Raw genomic sequence first — 17,884 nt, forward strand, 5'->3', positions numbered from 1 at the left:
ATCAAAAGCAAACCCACGCAGTCAAATGTGTTGCCTAAGTGGAAAGTAGTGGTTTACCACTCAGGATGCAAGAGGAAATGGAGGTTAAAATACACAGAGATGCAATTTTATCAGGTCTAAAAATGTCTCATCAGTCCTAGCTGAGACTGTCCTCCCCATCCTGTTTAATTTGGAGGACTTGTCCAAACTAAATGAAAAACATGACACATATTAAATGGTATTCTCCTTTGTTTTCAGCCTGAACGCTATTTCCCCATGAATTGGTGACTGAAGGGAACAAAAATCTTTGAAATTTAGTCCAGTATTGAGCGAAACTCTGTAACCGTTGGCCGTGAACCGGGCTGCTATGTAATCCATAGGGAAAATGTGCATTGTCAATTTGCGTCCACTAAAATGCTGTTTTTCCCACTGACAGGCTCAGATTAGTATTCAAAGTGGATGACTAAAATATGGAAAGGATCCCTACAGAGATAGGCCTTTCTATTAAAGAGTAAGATCCTTTTTGTTTAACAAGAAACAGCTCTGAAATTGCCATCGCCAAATCCACCAGACTCCATTTAAATAAACAATACTTTTAGCGTGTATAGAGCCAGCATATTTTCACAGGTAAATGGGTGAATTAAGGGTTTATTCAACCAAACCACAGTGGTGATTGTTGGAACAGTGGAAAGACAAACCAAAACAGCTTATGATAGTTTTATTTATTTTTCTGACGACTTTGGATTAGATGTGTTTTACAGTGATACAATTACTATTTTGTTTTGTTACTGGTTTGGCGATGGTGATTTTGGGGCTGTTTGTGTTAAGCAAAAAGGATCTTACTCTTTAACAAAAAGGTCAATCTCCGTAGGGATCCTTTCCATAATGTTGTCAGACACTTAAAATAATAATCTGAGCCTGTCAGCAGCAAAACCAGCACTTTTAGTGGACGGAATTGGGTTAGGTGGGCAATTTCCCGTTAACGTTACATCGTAGCTTGTTTTGCCGCTGCCGACTGCAGCGATCTCGCTTAATACTGGATCAATGTCAAAGATTGTTGTTTCCATCAGTCACTTAGACAAAAAAAACATGGGGAAATAGGGTTGAAAAGTTACCCTTTAACTTTTTTTGATGAGATAACTGTAACAAATTGTCAGTGGCTTCCAAAACCCTTATAAATCATCACTTACAAAAATGATATGAAACTTTACTGATCTTCCATCACTTTAGTTAAGGTTTGGTTAAAGAACAGTTTACGCCAAAATCAAAAATACATATTTCCCCTCTTACCTGTAGTGCTATTTATCAATGTAGATGTGTTTTGGTGTGAGTTGGCCAGTGTTGGAGATACCGGCCATCGTAATGTCTGCCTTCTCTCCAATATGATGAAACTAGACGGCGCTCTGCTTGTGGTGCCAAAAATAAATAAATAAATAAAGGCATTTGAAAAACCTCAACAGCAATGTCTCTTTTTATAAATCATGACCCGTTTTCTCAAGACAACTCACAGACCTGGTGGTGAGCAGGTTCATGTTGGAACTATTTTCTTCCTACCATAGTTCCTACATGAAACTGCTCCCAGCCAGGTCTGTGGATTATCTCTTTAAATTCCAAAGGATGTAGTGTCACTTTGCTGTTCTGCTATACTATTTTTTTTTTTTTTAATTGACAGGTTGAAAACTCAGGGCATTTTTACTGCATAATTAGATAATTGTTTAGCCTAGAGTATTGTTATTGTAATATTTGCAATTAAGCATTACATTTCTCAGTAGGGTATGTTTTGCTGTCCAAATGCTCTGTATACTTTCAAAACATTACATTACATTACATGTCATTCAGCTTTTATCCAAAGCAACTTTCAATTAAATGCTTTCGACATTGAAGGTACAAACTCCGGACAGCAAGAAGTAAGTGCAAGTACATTAGCTTCAAATAGGCAAACTACAAAGAGCCACATGAAAGTGCAACTGAAAGTCATTTTTTTTGTGTATTTTTTTTAAATCCAAGGTGCAGTCAGAAGAGATTTGTTTTTACTTTTGTGAACCATATGTCTCTTGGTCTCTCTAGAAATCCTGATTGGTAATCTCTGTTTGAATCTGGTTCTGGAGTGAACACTTTAGTTCCCCCTTTCTTCTGTATGAGATCACGCAAAGAAAACGAATATTCATGTGCATCATCTTCAACTCTTAAATCTCTGGAGTGGAGTCTATCACTCTGCCTTGAGATTCATAACCGGTCATGCCTATGGTACACATCATTGTATTCTATATGTACTGAATATGTTTTATAAGTATTGGGTGGTCTTCTCTCCAAGAAAGATGAGATACTCTCTTTATCTATAAGGCTCTAGTTGGAAAACTACCACACTACCTTCCAGAATTACTCAGTTACTCAGAAGGACATTATCAGACTCGCTCTGCTGACGGGCTTTTACTTCATGTTCCACGAACTCGCTCTGAACTTGGAAAAACAGCTTATAACTTTAGTGCACCCGACTCCTGGAACAAATTAGAGCACTTTTTTTTTTCAAATCAACCCAATTGTGCCTTTTGGACAATTTAGAAATCTGGTTTTAAACCTGCAAACGTTTACATGTAACTGCTTTACATCATTGCACTTTCTTTTGCATCCCTATTATCCTAATGTATTTATCAATTAATTTTCCAATTCTGAACGTTTGATTGTCTTTCTATTTTTCTCATGATCTTACTTTCTGTGTTGTTGTTCTGTATTTGTCTTTGTACTCTGACTCGATGATATTGAAAATGAGGGTCGCCCCAATGTGATCTCCTGAAGGATAAATAAAGGTTGAATGAATGAATGAACCTCTTGTGCAAACTTCTGTTAAAAGCATGTGTATTTCAGTTTGTGGGACGACCTTATGGTATGGACTAAACAATGACATCACACAGAGCCATAATATTATACAGTTCAAAAATAGATTCAAGAAAACAATAATTGATCAATACAGAAAGGAAGAGACCTAAACATAGGAATTGAATTGTAGTGTAAGTGTATGGTTGTATGTTGTTGTATTGTGCAAGTTATTGTATGACTACAATTTTCACATTTCACACATGTACGTACATGCACGCGTGACGCATATGCATTTCGTATGCATATCTATTTGTTTCTGTAATAATATGACATTGTGAAGTATATTTACTTTTATATTCTTTTCTTCATTGTTTGTTTTTTGTCTTTTTTCATAAATTTAAATGTATTGATGTGTATATTTTGTTCTGTTATTTTATTTTTATGTTGATTATACAGTGTTGTCGACACTGTAAACTGTAATCAATCAATCAATCAATCAAACTTTATTTATATAGCACTTTACAGCAACCAGCAGGTATCCAAAGTGCTTAACATCGAAACCAAGAATAAAAACACATATCACACAATATAAAGAAAGAACATGTAAAAACAGAAATAGTTACAGAGAAACAAAAGAACAAAATCGTCACACCACTGCTACGTATTAAAAGCCTGACTAAACAGATGCGTTTTAAGTTTGGACCTAAAAAGAGCTACATCTGTAATAGTGCGAATATCAGGGGGTAACTTGTTCCAGAGTCTCGGGGCAGCAACTGCAAAAGCCTGGTCACCCCACCGTTTATATCTAGACCTCGGCACTTCTAAAAGTCGCTGGTTTGAAGACCGCAATGACCGGTTGTGCTCCCGCAATGTTAAAATTTCGGACAAATACTCCGGGGCTAGACCATTTAAGGCCTTGAAAGCAAACAATAAAATCTTAAAATCGATTCTAAAACGCACAGGGAGCCAATGAAGGGTGTAGAGAACGGGAGTGATATGTGCACGTCTAGATGTGTTTGTTAAAAAGCGAGCAGCTGCATTTTGCACAAGTTGAAGACGTGCGATGGAGGTCTGATTCAGACCAACGTAAAGAGCATTACAATAATCCAACCTAGAACTAATAAAGGCATGAATTGCCTTTTCTAGATCGTACCTGTTGAGGAAAGGCTTAACTTTAGCCAGGAGACAAAGCTGGAAAAAGCTCATTCTAACAACATTACTGATCTGCTTGTCAAATTTCATGCTGCAATCAAAAGTAACCCCCAAATTTTTGACGGCTGACCTAGTGTAGGATGCTAGAGCTCCCAAACTCAAAGCTGGACCATGTTGCGTGCCTGAAGTACTGAAAATAATACACTCCGTTTTATCTTCATTCAAATTAAGAAAGTTTTCTGAAAGCCCACAGCTTAATATCAGTGATGCAACTAAGCAGGGAGTTTAGTGCGACACTGTCATTTGCTTTAATAGGCAAATAGATTTGCAAATCATCTGCGTAACAATGGAATGACAGTTTATGCTTTCCTATAATAGCCCCTAAAGGCAGCATATATAAAGAGAACAGAATGGGGCCAAGAATTGAGCCCTGGGGAACCCCACAAGAGAGAGGAGCAGCTGACGAGAAGAGGTCACCAATCATGACAGAAAAGCTCCTATTAGCCAAATAGGAGCTAAACCATGCAAGTGCCGAACCTCTGATGCCTACACAATGCTCAAGGCGAGAGAGGAGGACTGCATGGTCCACTGTGTCAAAAGCCGCTGTGAGGTCCAAGAGCACTAAAACAGTAGGATTCCCGGCATCTACAGACAAGGCAATATCATTATGTACTCTCAACAGTGCAGACTCAGTACTGTGGCGTGATCTAAAACCAGATTGAAATTTTTCAAACACAGAGTTCTGCTGTAAAAAGGCTTGTAACTGTATGAAAACAACTTTTTCCAAAACCTTAGAAAGAAAAGGCAGATGAGAGACTGGTCTAAAATTTGACAACACTGTGGGGTCAAGATTAGGCTTCTTAAGTAGGGGCCTGACCACAGCATGTTTGAAGGCAGCTGGGACAGAACCTAAACTAAGACAAGAATTAAAAAAAGTAAGAAGACTAGACCCAATGGTGCTATTAAAAACCTCCTTCACCATTCTGGCGGGAACAATGTCTAGGGGACAGTCTAGTAATCATACTCTATGTTAAAGAGAGACACTATACACCCTTTGGGGTTTCTTGTCTTCCTTGCACCTGTTTTTATGATGAATTGGTTACTATTTACAAATTATTTTGATGTGCTAAATAAAAAAAAAATACTTTATAAGCATTATGCTTCCGCCTGCTCCTTCTCAAACTCATCCTTTTTTAGTTTGTTGGGAAATTCTGATTGATTTGTGTACGTTTGTGTTTTTCTTCTACAGCATTATGTTGATTGTTTGAGATAAATAAAAGAATAAAGAATAAAGATATTTGAATCACCTTTAACTGATTTTTTTTTTTTTTTATTGAGCCTTGGACAGTTACATTATTTTCTTTCCCCACTCTGAATGTACAAACTTAATCAAAACACAATCAGTGAAAAGATCAGATCTAACACAGAATAACATCAGGTTTCTTGTCTCGTTTTCCATAACGTAGACCATAGGAGTTGAGGTTGTATGAGGACACATCTTGACGTTTCCTGGCAGTCTGAGGGAGGAACCACCATCCCGTCCTGAGAAACTTTCCGTCAGCTGAATGGATCTTATCAGCAGGTAAATTCTCAGAAGTCTCTGCTGATAGCGCTATCGATGCATGGCTTAAATCTCTCAGGGCTTTGAGTATTGCCTGATCTGAAGAACAAACAAGACAAAGATCTGTGGCGTCCCCCTTTTTGACTTATAGTCAACCTGTTCATAAATGCTTATGTGACTCGGATTGTAAGATACGTCCAAATTTAAACTGAAAGCACAAAAGAAATTAATACAGCAACATACTTCATTAAAATAAAACCAAAGTAAGTTAACTAGTCAGTTGATAACACTTTTAACTGAAATCTTGATTTTAACAAAGAGGCAAATTTTAGGACAGCCCTGGGACGAAATCTTTTCAAATGGGGGTCCGTTGTCTAATTTGTGTCAGTTTAGGGGTCCTTAATGTGAAAAAAGTTTGGGAACTACTGGTCTAGCATACTTCTCATCCTGTGAAACAGTTGAAGTAATGTATTCTGTGGCTCTGGAGGACTTTGTTTTTAAGTGTCCATATTAGGATAGGCCTAGTATCGCATTGTCAGACCCTCCTCCACAACGCTGTGGAGGAGGGCCTGACTAGTCTACACAGCATTCCAGGATTGGAGAGGAACGTGCTCTGGTTTATTGGCATTTCTTTAAACCAATCACAACCGTCTTGGGTGGCACTAAGCGCCGGTCGGAGCCACGGTGCCGCTGTAAAATAGCCTCGGGAAGGAACTTGTTTTGGTGGAACTTGTATGTTCGAAAGTTGTTGTCGTGCAACAGAAAACTCAGATTGGACAGATAGTCTAGCTAGCTGTCTGGATTTACCCTGCAGAGATCTGAGGAGCAGTTAACCATAGTCTTCATAAATCCACCAGAGTTTAGAATTACAACACAACGGAAGCGGAAGGAAACGGACATCGGCGAAAAGACATGCATACGGCGGAATTTCCAGCCAGCAACGGAGCAATCCTGGAAGTGGAACGTCGTGGATATAGACTATGATAGGCCCAATGGGGCTGTTTTAAGAGTGAGAAAACTGTGCAGAATGAATCGATTAGTGCACAATACAAAGGGCATTGAAAGCCTTCAATACTAGGAATATACAAATTACAGTGCATTACTTTTCATAGCTATATGCACGAGTGGTTCATTAGAAAAGTCTGTGTGCTGACATGCAGAGTGTAATTCAAGGTTATGCATTGATCTGTATTTACAGGATGCTTTTAAAACCTCCAGAACTCACGACTGTACCTTCACTGTCATAGGTGGATTTCATGCTGCCGGTGATGTAGACCTCTGTTGACAGAGCAGCCATCATCAGAGCAACAATGAGTCGAGGCATCGTGACAGTCAGTATGGCAGAGGTGCTGAAATTCTTCTGCAAGCAGACAGAAACGATTCAAATGTCATTCATCCCAGCAGATTGTAGGGTGTAACAAAAGTTATAACATTCTCGGTATTGCTGCAGACAGATTCAACAAAGTAGAAAGTATAGCAGTCTGGATTACTGCTATGTGTGGATTTACTTACATTTATTATTTATTAATTGTCACACACACAAAAAACACGTTAGCTGTAATACTGTAGTACTAAGTCAAGAAATTGCAGGCAGCGTTATACACTTTAGATTTTACTGATTTTGATTGTGTCAATTCTTTGCATGTTATTTGAATCAGAAAATAACCCAAAATACATTAAAACTCCTTTGTATTGAATGATTTTGTGGTTGAATGGAAATATTCTGTGATTCCTCAGTGTTTAACCTACACAAATTTACAAAATTATCCACAAATCTACTTTTATTCTGGAGCAGCTACAGCTTTCTATAGCCTTAGTCAGAAATTGCAAACTCCTTAGTATGTAAAAATAGGTCTAAATAAAGATAAGGGCAGCAAATCAGTTTCAAGACCAACAGATCATACCCAGTGCCGACTTCTGGACTCAAATCTGCAAAAACATCTGCTCTATATCCACCAACACAAACACACAACTCATACAGTGCAAGAGTATTCATAGAGAACACTACACGGGAAAAAGGATGTTTAAAATGGGTTTTATAGACTCAGAAATCTGTCCGCACTGCTCACAAAACACCACAGACAGCTACATGAATTCTGTATGGGACTGCATTGCACACCATCTAAACCATTCTGGCGGGACTGCCACGTCCCACTGTCCCCTCCTCTCTGCTTACTTGGAGACATATCCAACATATACTATATACTATACAATACTCTCCGTAGCTTTGATCATCACCAAGAAAAAACATCCTCATGAACGGGAAATCAAGAAACACAACCAATATTACAATTTGGAAAAATCTGCTAAGGTTACATTTACATTGCTACGTTTTGGTTTAAAAACACTGCTCTGGAGTTTCAGAGCCCCTAAACCAGAGACATTTGGATACACTTCTGACCCGTTTTGGTTTGGAATCTGCAGGGTCGTGTTGCAGTCTCAACGGCCGCAAATGGAGACCTTTGGCAACACCGACACTGATGCCAATGTTTCGCCGCCTGATTGGGTGTTATCGGTCACGATGTCCTGTTCTCTGAGACTTTAAATGTCAATTAAAAAATGATCTGCCTCCATTAAAAAAAACTAACCGCTGACTTTGCCATAATCTTGATTATTATTTATAATTATTTATATTTATATTATATATAGTATTGACCCGAATACCTGTATAAGACATGGGTTTACACACACATATCTGCCATCACAGGTATAATCACACTGTGATTCCCACACATTTTTAATTCTGCCGTACACTTCCGTGAGGCCAAATGTGAGCGTTTGTTTAGTTTCCTGGCAGGAAACACTTTGAAAAACCACTAGCTACTAGGATTGAGCATCGAGAACCGGTTCCATCTTGGAATTGTTTCAAAAATTCCAATTCCAGTGGAATCCTTTTTTTATTGGAATCATTTGGAAAATTTGGTTTTGAATCCGATCATCGGTTCTAAATTTAACACGTGCAAGTTTTGGTCCACCGTACTTCCAAGCTCTTGTTGTGTTGCAGCCACGGTGCACAGTGAGCGGTGCTCCAAAGCGTGGCTTTATTTTACGTTGAAAAAGCCCGGTAAAACTGTAAATCACCTTTGAATCCAAATAAAATGTTCTTCTTATCTGTGAAATAAGAATGTGACCCATTTCAACTCCAACCCCTCAAAGAATGGAAATTGAGAATCAAAAGGAAGAATCGGAATTGGAATCAGAATGGTTAAAATCAAAATGGTCCCCAACCCTACTGGCCACTGTGGCTTGTGAACAACAAAAGTTGACGTCAAACCCTGAGTGTATGTAATGAAATGCAGACAAAAATACATCTAAAGTGATATATTACCAAGATATGCGTATAAATATGAATATATCCAAGACACATGTGATGAGCATGTCATGCAATTGCAGAATGAGAGAGTACTGGCAGCTCTTTTGGTCCAGTCTGGCTCTGGCTGAAACATCTCTGATGTTGTCCCCTGTCTGTGACATGGACCAGTAGAGTCCTCTGAGAGCAGCTGGACACTGGTTGCTGGGGAACAAGTCACTCTGACCTCAGCACCAACACACCCCACAGAGATGAAAAACCAAACCATTTTTTGATCAATAATTCATCGGTGCCAGGGTTTTACGTCCCTGCTCATGTTTGGAATGTACAGCTGTGTCTGTGTGCGTATAGCACTGAGGCTTGTTTTATTCTAAATTGTTACAAAGCAGTATAGCTTACAAGATAAAACAACGAAGCGTAGAGTGCAAGGGTGAGAAAAGACACAGCTGTTATGTGGTAGTAAAACAAGAGGAACAAGATAAATAAAATGCATATATGTTGAGATTGCAAACTCACAGAATGCATACATAATAGATAGTTTTAGTGCTGACATGTACTGTATGTGTATTGAGCATACACGAATACGCTCGCGGGTGAATATTTTATCAGATGTGTCTAAACGCAGAATAAAAAGTGAGAACACAACGCCACTTTTGCGTTTTCTCTTACTGCTCACTGCATAAATGGACTGTGCTTCTCACATCTCTCCATCTCATTTTTTTTTACATCTTTCTACACCCATCACACAAACCTGATATAATACCATGACATCTAACAGCTGACCTTTCTGCCATCCTTGCACAAATGAACTCTGCATTACCTCCACTCACATCGTATCACACTTTCATGCTCACAGCATCATGCATGCAAAATACCTTTATTCTGACTTTGCACAATTGCTAAGGATCAAAAGCTAATTTTTAACCTCCATGCAACAATTTGGTTTCCTTTGCATTGCAGCCACACAGTGCTGCTTCTGTAGACTCACTGGACAATGGTTCCAGTAGCTTGCAAAGTATGCACTTTCCATTCTGACCGTTGATCCTTCCCAACAAGGGTGTAGGTTTAGTTTCAACATCGGATACATTGTAACCGGGGGGTTCTCCCCCATGATACTTTGAGTGTCAAATACTTCCATTTTCTGCATTCCAGTACATTTTTTGCAACAATTTGTGCTTTTTTCTGCATCAATTTATGGTGGGATCTTTATTTATGTTAAGGCAATTATTATTATAATTAATTAGGGGTCCAAGCCCGAGGGGGCTGGGATCACGTGAATGCCATGCAATGCGGATCCCAGTACCAGTCACATCTCCATTTTTTCACGCTGCTGTTGTGTTATTTATTATTATATATGTTATATATATATTATTTAACACCCCCCGATGTAGCACAAGTAGACACAGTTCTTGTTTGCCGTACATGTTTTGAGTTTTTCTTTTACATATTTTTTGAAGGAGACAAATCCACCTCTTCTAAATTTTGGGAAGGACATATTCTCTGCACCCCCCCCCCCCTTCCCCGCTCAAAATCTACGCCTATGCTTCCCAACCCACCAAACCTCCATGGCTTTTTGTGCGGTTTAACCAGAACTCTTTCTGATGCTGTTTGGTGTTGACCGGGACCACTTTTTGTCACAGATGCATGAGAATACTCAAACATTCATTTCCCCACTCTTACACGGATGCACACACACGGATGTTAAGACTGTGAGAACCCTGACTACAGTGACCACAACCTCATATCACCAAACAAAGACTTCCTGGAGATACAAACAAAACATGAGTGTATATGAAATGTGATGCTGTGATCTTACCTGTGTGCTGAAGGCGAGCAAGCGTTGACTGAGACCCCTCTGCTCCCACACTCCTGGGCTCAGGGGTCTCTTTTATAGGGGGACACCTCCTGCGTCATCATCACTGATCACTGGTTGGTAGCATGTGTGTGGTGCCACGTATGCACCAACAGACACACTACGCCATCACTCCTCATTTCCTTTCTGTTCATCCACCTCTTCTTTTGAGATTTGGTCCTACAAAGATAAGTGAAATTCCAGCTAGGGCTTGGTTTCTACTTTGGTCTTCCCATTAAAAGACCTGAAATGAGATTTGTGGTCAAGACAAAGGCTGGAGGTCATGACAATAAGCACACTGTGACAGTGAAGTGGGTTGTGTAATAGGAACTAAAATGATGTGGTTTGTTTGGATCGGCCACCAAACAGGTCAGGAACAGGTCACGCAAGTCAGGACTGCAGAGAAAACCATTGGTGCCAACCTGCCGTCCATTCAGGCAACCCAATTTACAATGGATCCTCCAATCAATGGATGGAAATTGCATATGAACTGTACATTCTTATGGATTGAATTTTCCAATCCCCTATCCCAGGTTGTAGAGGCCCATTCAATAAAGCGTTCCTACAGGCATTGTTATTCACTCAACACACAATCACAAAGAGAAAACATGAAGTTGCAGAGATTTCACACAGAAATCCATTCAATGCATTGCACTAATGTAGTGGTTCTCATATTTTTTTCAATAATGTACCCCCTTTGAAATATTTTTGCATCCAAGTACCCGCTGACCAGCACAAAACATTTTTGGTAGAAAGAAAAGAGCCTAGCTACATAAAGAGGCACAATACAGCGCTGTGCCATCAGTGTCTGACTCACTAAACAATATTCTAACTGAAAAAAAACACTTCAAAGCTACATTTCAAATATTAAGGATCACTAAATGTATTCATACTATAGTGTACAATTATAAAGCAGAAAAATGAAGAAGAAGAAAGAAAACAAGTTTATCTCAGGCACTTCAAATAAGCCTAAATTAGATGCATTAAAATGCCTAAATAAATAAATTAGCATAATAATCAAGTGGCAATTAAAAGTAATCTTATTTATTCACCAAATGACAAAGTATCCATTTGGAGGGGGATTGTTTGGAGTGTAATCTTTCCATTAATCCGGCTCTGACCAGACGTCATTTTCTGCCACATGGGATAAAACATTCCGGTTCAATCAAGCTAGATAATGTTTTTTCTTAGCTTTTTAAAAGCAATAGGCTAAATCAAGCCATCATGCCCAACAGGAAACCCATCAACTACTTGGATAACATTATTTTGATCACAATGTGGTTCTGGAAGGTAAAATCCCATTTATATTCTGCATAAGGATTTTGATTATTAACCCTAATGTCTAAACCATCCAAGGTAGACTTACCATGAGCTATGGGAGTGTGAAACGATGGTTTATGCCCATGTAGCCTAGATATGAAGGACATTTTTAGTCATAATTACATTAAAAGTCCAGATAGAAAATTTAAAGAGAGGGGAAATTAAAAAAGAAGGTCTTCTTCTTCGAGTCCGTTGCAATTTCAGACGTGGTTCTGCCAATATCTGGCGCAGGTCACAGCTGATGGAGTCGTTCAGCCAGGTCCCGGGGGCTGCACTGGGGGGGGTGTTTTCACACTCCAGCAGGTGGGACATTGTCTGTACTGCTCCACAGCTGCATGTGTCTTCTGTCTGGCAGTTCCATACTTTCATAAAAAGATTATTTTACTAAACTACCAGGAATAATCAGGCCATAATTAAACTTAAAAAGAAAAAAGGAAATTGAAAAAGCTAATTTAAAATGTTTAATGATAATTTGTAAATGTAAAGTGACAATGAAAAACGTGAAATTGAAAAAGCGAGATTGGAAATGCTCAAACTGAAAGCTTAAATTATAAAGGTGAAATTGAATGTCATATTCTGTGACTCTCCAGTCCTCTGCTCTCCATCTAGTGTCAACAAATGTATATGCATCAGTTATCAATGTTATTTTTTTTTGTTATATTGTCCTTAATACACATTTATTTTACTACACGTTGTCTATGTGTGTGTAGATTTCTGTTCTGGCAACCTAAACAAATGTCAGTAAACTTGTAATACAAACACAGCGTCTTAATGTGAGTAATCAGCTGCGGAAGTGTGATGGTGATACGTGTTATTCTCCTGTAGTGTGTGTGTGTGTCCTTCCATTTTGTGTGTTCTGAGGAGAGGAACTTGCAGCAGGACTTTTCTGCTGATGCTTTAGCGCCCTCTGCTGATCAAAGTCTTCAACTCAATAGGATTCCACTGCTTAACAAATGGCACATGTTCACTTCTTATTCATTTAGTTTGAGTCATATTTCACCATAGTCAAATCCCTTTAAGCGTAGTCTTCTTGAAATGAATATGGCTTTTTTCTTCCACTTTGTGCTTAAATTCTTTTAGCATATACTAGTCCATATATATATATATATATATATGTATATATACAGTATCTCACAAAAGTGAGTACACCCCTCACATTTTAGTAAATATTTCATTATATCTTTTAAGGGACAACACTGAAGAAATTACACTTTTCTACAATGTAAAGTATTAAGTGTACAGCTTGTATAACTTTAAATTCCCATAGAGGCAGGCAGATTTTTAATTTTAAAGGCCAGTTATTTCATGGATCCAAGATACTATGCATCCTGAAAAAGTTCCCTTGGCCTTTGGAATTAAAATAGCCCCACATCATGACATACCCTTCACCATACCTAGAGATTGGCATGGGGTACTTTCCATAAAATCATCTCTCAATGCAAATCAAACCAGCTATTAGGCTAACTGAAATAAAACCATGGGCATGTGATGATGTGGGGCTATTTTAATTACAAAAGCCAAGGGAACTTTATCAGGATGCATAGTATCCTTGATCCACGAAATAACTGGCCTTTAAAAATAAAGATCTGCCTGCCTCTATGGGAATTTAACATAGGGGTGTACTCACTTTTGTTGCCAGCGGTTTAGACTGTGTGCTGAATTATTTTGAGGGGACAGCACATTTACACTGTTATACAAGCTGTACACTTCATACTTTACATTGTAGCAAAGTGTAATTTTTTCAGTGTTGTCCCATTAAAAGATGTGAGGGGTGTACTCACTTAGAGATACTGTATATATATATATATATATATATATATATATATATATATATATATAAACACATTCCAAATATAGTGTAAACAGTGTTACTTTGATTTGGATGATTAGAAAAAAAAACACTATTGGTTTGCATTACGTCACATTAATGCACACTGATTTATAGCTCTACGTTGAGCTTTCACTGTGTTCCAAATTATTATGCAAATTATATTTTATACTGATTTTCTTAAATAGTCGATGCAAATGACAGTCAGTATAATTTTCAAGTCACCAACCGTTAGGGTGTATGTCGAATTTCATTGAACAAACCACCCAATGAAAACAGTATTTTTTTCAAAAATTAAAAACTAAAAATGCACTGTTCCAAATTATTATGCACGACAGAGTTTCAAAACATTTTATAGGTTGTAAAAAACTGAAAATGGTCATTTGCTGAATTTGCAGCATTAGGAGGTCATATTTACTGAAATCAAAAGCTATTTCAATCAAACCCATCTTAACAGGGCAAGTTGCATGGAGAGATTTGTGGCTGATTCAGAGCACACACGGGTTTGTGCAGATAAATGCATAATGAGGAAGGTTTCTGCCAAACGAATTCATTGGATTAAGAGAGCAGCTGCTAAAATGCCATTACAATGCAGATGTTGACACAAGATATATAACACATACCTTCAGATATTTCTCTCTTAAGACCTGGTGGATGGCGTCACAGGTTTCAGGAACGATTTGCCGAATTGTGGAGACACCCATATGAAACAGAAATGAAAGACTTCTGAAGCTTTCCCCTGCAATTATAAATGAAAACATGACTTTGTTAATTATAAAAGCTCCTAAACTGAAAAAAACTGAAAGAATGAAACAAAGAGGTTACCTGTTGCGAGGAAGCGCAGTGTGACCATCAGATGTTCACCGACAGATATACAATCACGGTAATTGGTGTTGTACCACTGGATATTCGGTCTGACAAGTTCCTCCAACATGTGGAACTGGGCAGGAAAGAGCCGAGCGAAATTTTTGAAACATCTGGCTCATCCATCTCCAGTTCCCGACACAAATTCGGGAAAGCTCCTTGAGCTTGTCGCTGTGAGATCCATGACTTCACCCACTTAGTGCGGTTTCTCCTTATTTTTCGCCTACGACATCTTTCTTCTTCCACAAGAAGAAGCCTGAGAGCTGACAACGCCAGTATCTTCTTATTACTAGCGTTTAGCCACACTTCCTATCAGAGCTGCTGCTGTCAACAGCTCCTCTGCTTAATAGATATAAGTATTCACAGCGCTTCACTTTTTCCACATTTCGTTATATTACAACCTTATTCCCAAATGGATTCAATTATTTTTTTTACTCAAAATTCTACACACAATACCCCATAATGACAACATGAAAAGAGTTTTTTTTAAATGTTTGCAATTTTATTAGAAATAAAGAACGAAAATATATGTACATAAGTATTCACAGCTTTTGCTCAATACTTTGTTGTGGCACCTTTGGCAGTAATTACAGCCTCAAGTCTTTTGGAATATGAAGCCACAAGCTTGGCACACCTATCTTTGGCCAGTTTCACACATTCCTCTTTACAGAACCTCTCGAGCTCCATCAGGTTGGATGGGGAGTGTAGGTGCACAGCCATTTTCAGATCCCTCCAGAGATGTTCAATGGGATTCAAGTCTGGGCTCTGGGCTGGGCCACTCTAGGACATTCACAGAGTTGTCCTTAAGCCACTCCTTTGATATCTTGGCTGTGTGCTTAGGGTCGTCCTGTTGAAAGATGAACAGTCGTTTCAGTCTGAAGTCAGGAGCGCTCTGAAGCAGGTTTTCTTCCAAGATGTCTCTGTACATTGCTGCATTCATTTTTCCCTCAATCCTGACTAGTCTCCCAGTTCCTGCCGCTGAAAAACATCCCCACAGCATGATGCTGCCACCACCATGTTTCACTGTAGGGATGGTATTGGCCCGGTCATGAGCGGTGCCTGGTGTCCTCCAGACATAACGCTTGGCATTCACGCCAAAGAGTTCGATCTTTGTCTCATCAGACCAGATAATTTTGTTTCTCATGGTCTGAGAGTCTTTCACGTGCCTTTTGGCAAACTTCACGCGGGCTGCCACGTGCTTTTTACTACTAAGGAGTAGATTCCGTCTGGCCACTCTACCATACAGGCCTGATTGGTGGAAGGTTCTCCTCTCTCCACAGAGGAACCTCCTGAAGCTCTGTCCGAATGACCTTTGGGTTATTGGTCACCTCCCTAACTAAAGCCCTTCTCCCCTGATGACTCAGTTTAGAGGGACAGCCAGCTCTAGGAAGAGTCCTGGTGGTTCCAAACTTCTTCCATTTACGGATGATGGAGGCCGCTGTGCTCATTGGGACCTTTAAAGCAGCAGACATTTTTCTGTCCCCTTCCCCAGATCTGTGCCTCGAGACAATCCTGTCTCGGCGGTCTACAGACAATTCCTTCAACTTCATGCTTGTTTTGTGGTCTGACATGCACTGTTAACTGTGGGACCTTATATAGACAGCTGTGTGCCTTTCCCAATCATGTCCAATCAACTGAATTTACCACAGGTGGACTCCAATTAAGCTGTAGAAACATCTCAAGGATGATCACTGGAAACAAAATGCACCTGAGCTCAACTTTGAGCTTGATCGCAAAGGCTGTGAAGACTTATGTACAAGTGATTTCTTTGTTTTTTATTTTTAATAAATTTGCAAAAATCTCAAACAAACTTTTTTTAAGTTGTCATTATGGGGTATTATGTGTAGAATTTTGAGGAAAAAATAAATTGTATCCATTTTGGAATATGGCTGTAACATAAAATGTGGAAAAGGTGAAGCGCTGTGAATACTTTCCGTATGCACTGTAGGTAGCCTAATAATTCATATATTAATGATCAAACATACTGACAAAATGGAACAAATCCACCTCTTTTTCTTTGTACAGTTTAATCACCATTGGCCAAAAAGCCATTGAAATAAATAGTATATTATATCCCCTTTCTCCATAGTGATCTACCATCTACCTAATATAGGACCTATCCAAAGATGTCTAGAGATGGAAACATTGGCACAGTCTGAGTTTGAGTGGAGACTGGTGTTGATGATAAATGGCCCATCAGCACAAACAAAAGGATACAGGCGTGGGATATGAAACTAAACAAACGCTTACATTTGGCCTGATGTGGAACCATGGTGGTTCAGACTTGGCTTCAAGGCTCCAACGACCATAACGACTGTCATTACAACAGCAGGAGCACTAACCAACCAAGATGGATAAGGTACCTGCTGAATTTTGATTTCAGTTTTTTTATATAAAAAAAAAACAAAAAAAAACAAGATAGAAACAAGATAACTGAAATTGGGTTTGAAATGTCTAAGTGATCTTCAAGGGAAGTCAATTAATGTGTTGTAAATACTTTGCCTCAAATACAACACATATTCTTATCTCCATACAAATGCATTTACAAAAGACAAAACTAAAGAAAACTAAGACAAAGACAATATCATTGAACATTCACATTATTCATGACTGATGTGTCATATAATATATGTCTCTCCTTAATTTCTGGCCAAATCAAACAAACAAATTAGCAGTAAAACAAATTATATATATATATATATATATTAACAGTGTTCCTAATATCATCTTCTGACAATGTATTTTGGAGAGTTCAAATGTTACAGGAACATTTATTTTGGATAGTTTGTCAATTGTTTTAAGGTCCCTTTCCACTGGGTGTGATGTTTAGAGTATAGTGCTGTATTCTGAGCTTTTAACAGCATGTCCCTAACTTTTGCCCTTTAGTCCCTGCACACCATTGGCAAACCCACTCTCGTGATTTCACTGTTTTGGCTGAGTAAACTTCATCTCAGGACTCCTGGCTGGGTGTGTTCAGGCTATTTGAACATTTCCCTGACTCTTATATTGGCTCTCTTGCATCTGTGTCAGAGTGGAACAAATTATATCTTTATCATTCTTTGTAGGCTAGTTCACGTGGTGACTTCACATACATCGCAGCATAGCTTTGCCTACCTTTAGCCCAAATAACTGGATGGTCATCACATGGCCTGAAGGTAAACATGCATGTTAATGGGGGTGGGGGTAGGGTTTGGGTAAATA

The 17,884-nt window shown here is 38.8% G+C and overlaps 1 protein-coding gene across 1 annotated transcript; it reads right to left on the reverse strand.

The window, feature by feature from the left end:
• Positions 1-5,243: 5,243 nt before the first annotated feature.
• kiss1 (KiSS-1 metastasis suppressor) lies at positions 5,244-10,666 on the reverse strand. Its single transcript, XM_036001985.1, has 3 exons — positions 10,636-10,666; positions 6,743-6,869; positions 5,244-5,608 (listed from the first exon to the last, which is right to left on the reverse strand). The coding sequence occupies exons 2-3, from the start codon at positions 6,831-6,833 to the stop codon at positions 5,367-5,369; spliced, it is 333 nt and encodes a 110-aa protein (XP_035857878.1). The 5' UTR covers positions 6,834-6,869; positions 10,636-10,666; the 3' UTR covers positions 5,244-5,366.
• Between the last annotated feature and the right edge of the window lie 7,218 nt (positions 10,667-17,884).

The sequence above is a fragment of the Sander lucioperca genome, chromosome 6 (genome assembly GCF_008315115.2).
Source record: "Sander lucioperca isolate FBNREF2018 chromosome 6, SLUC_FBN_1.2, whole genome shotgun sequence".
Lineage (NCBI taxonomy): Eukaryota > Metazoa > Chordata > Actinopteri > Perciformes > Percidae > Sander > Sander lucioperca.

What these genes read in the sequence shown, in the direction of transcription:
- kiss1 (XM_036001985.1), bottom strand. Translation starts at nt 6,833, where the DNA reads ATGCCTCGACTCATTGTTGCTCTGATGATGGCTGCTCTGTCAACAGAG. An exon ending in ATCCACCTATGACAGTGAAG is followed by an intron (nt 5,609 to 6,742) that starts GTACAGTCGTGA and finishes TTTGTTCTTCAG; the next exon opens with ATCAGGCAATACTCAAAGCC.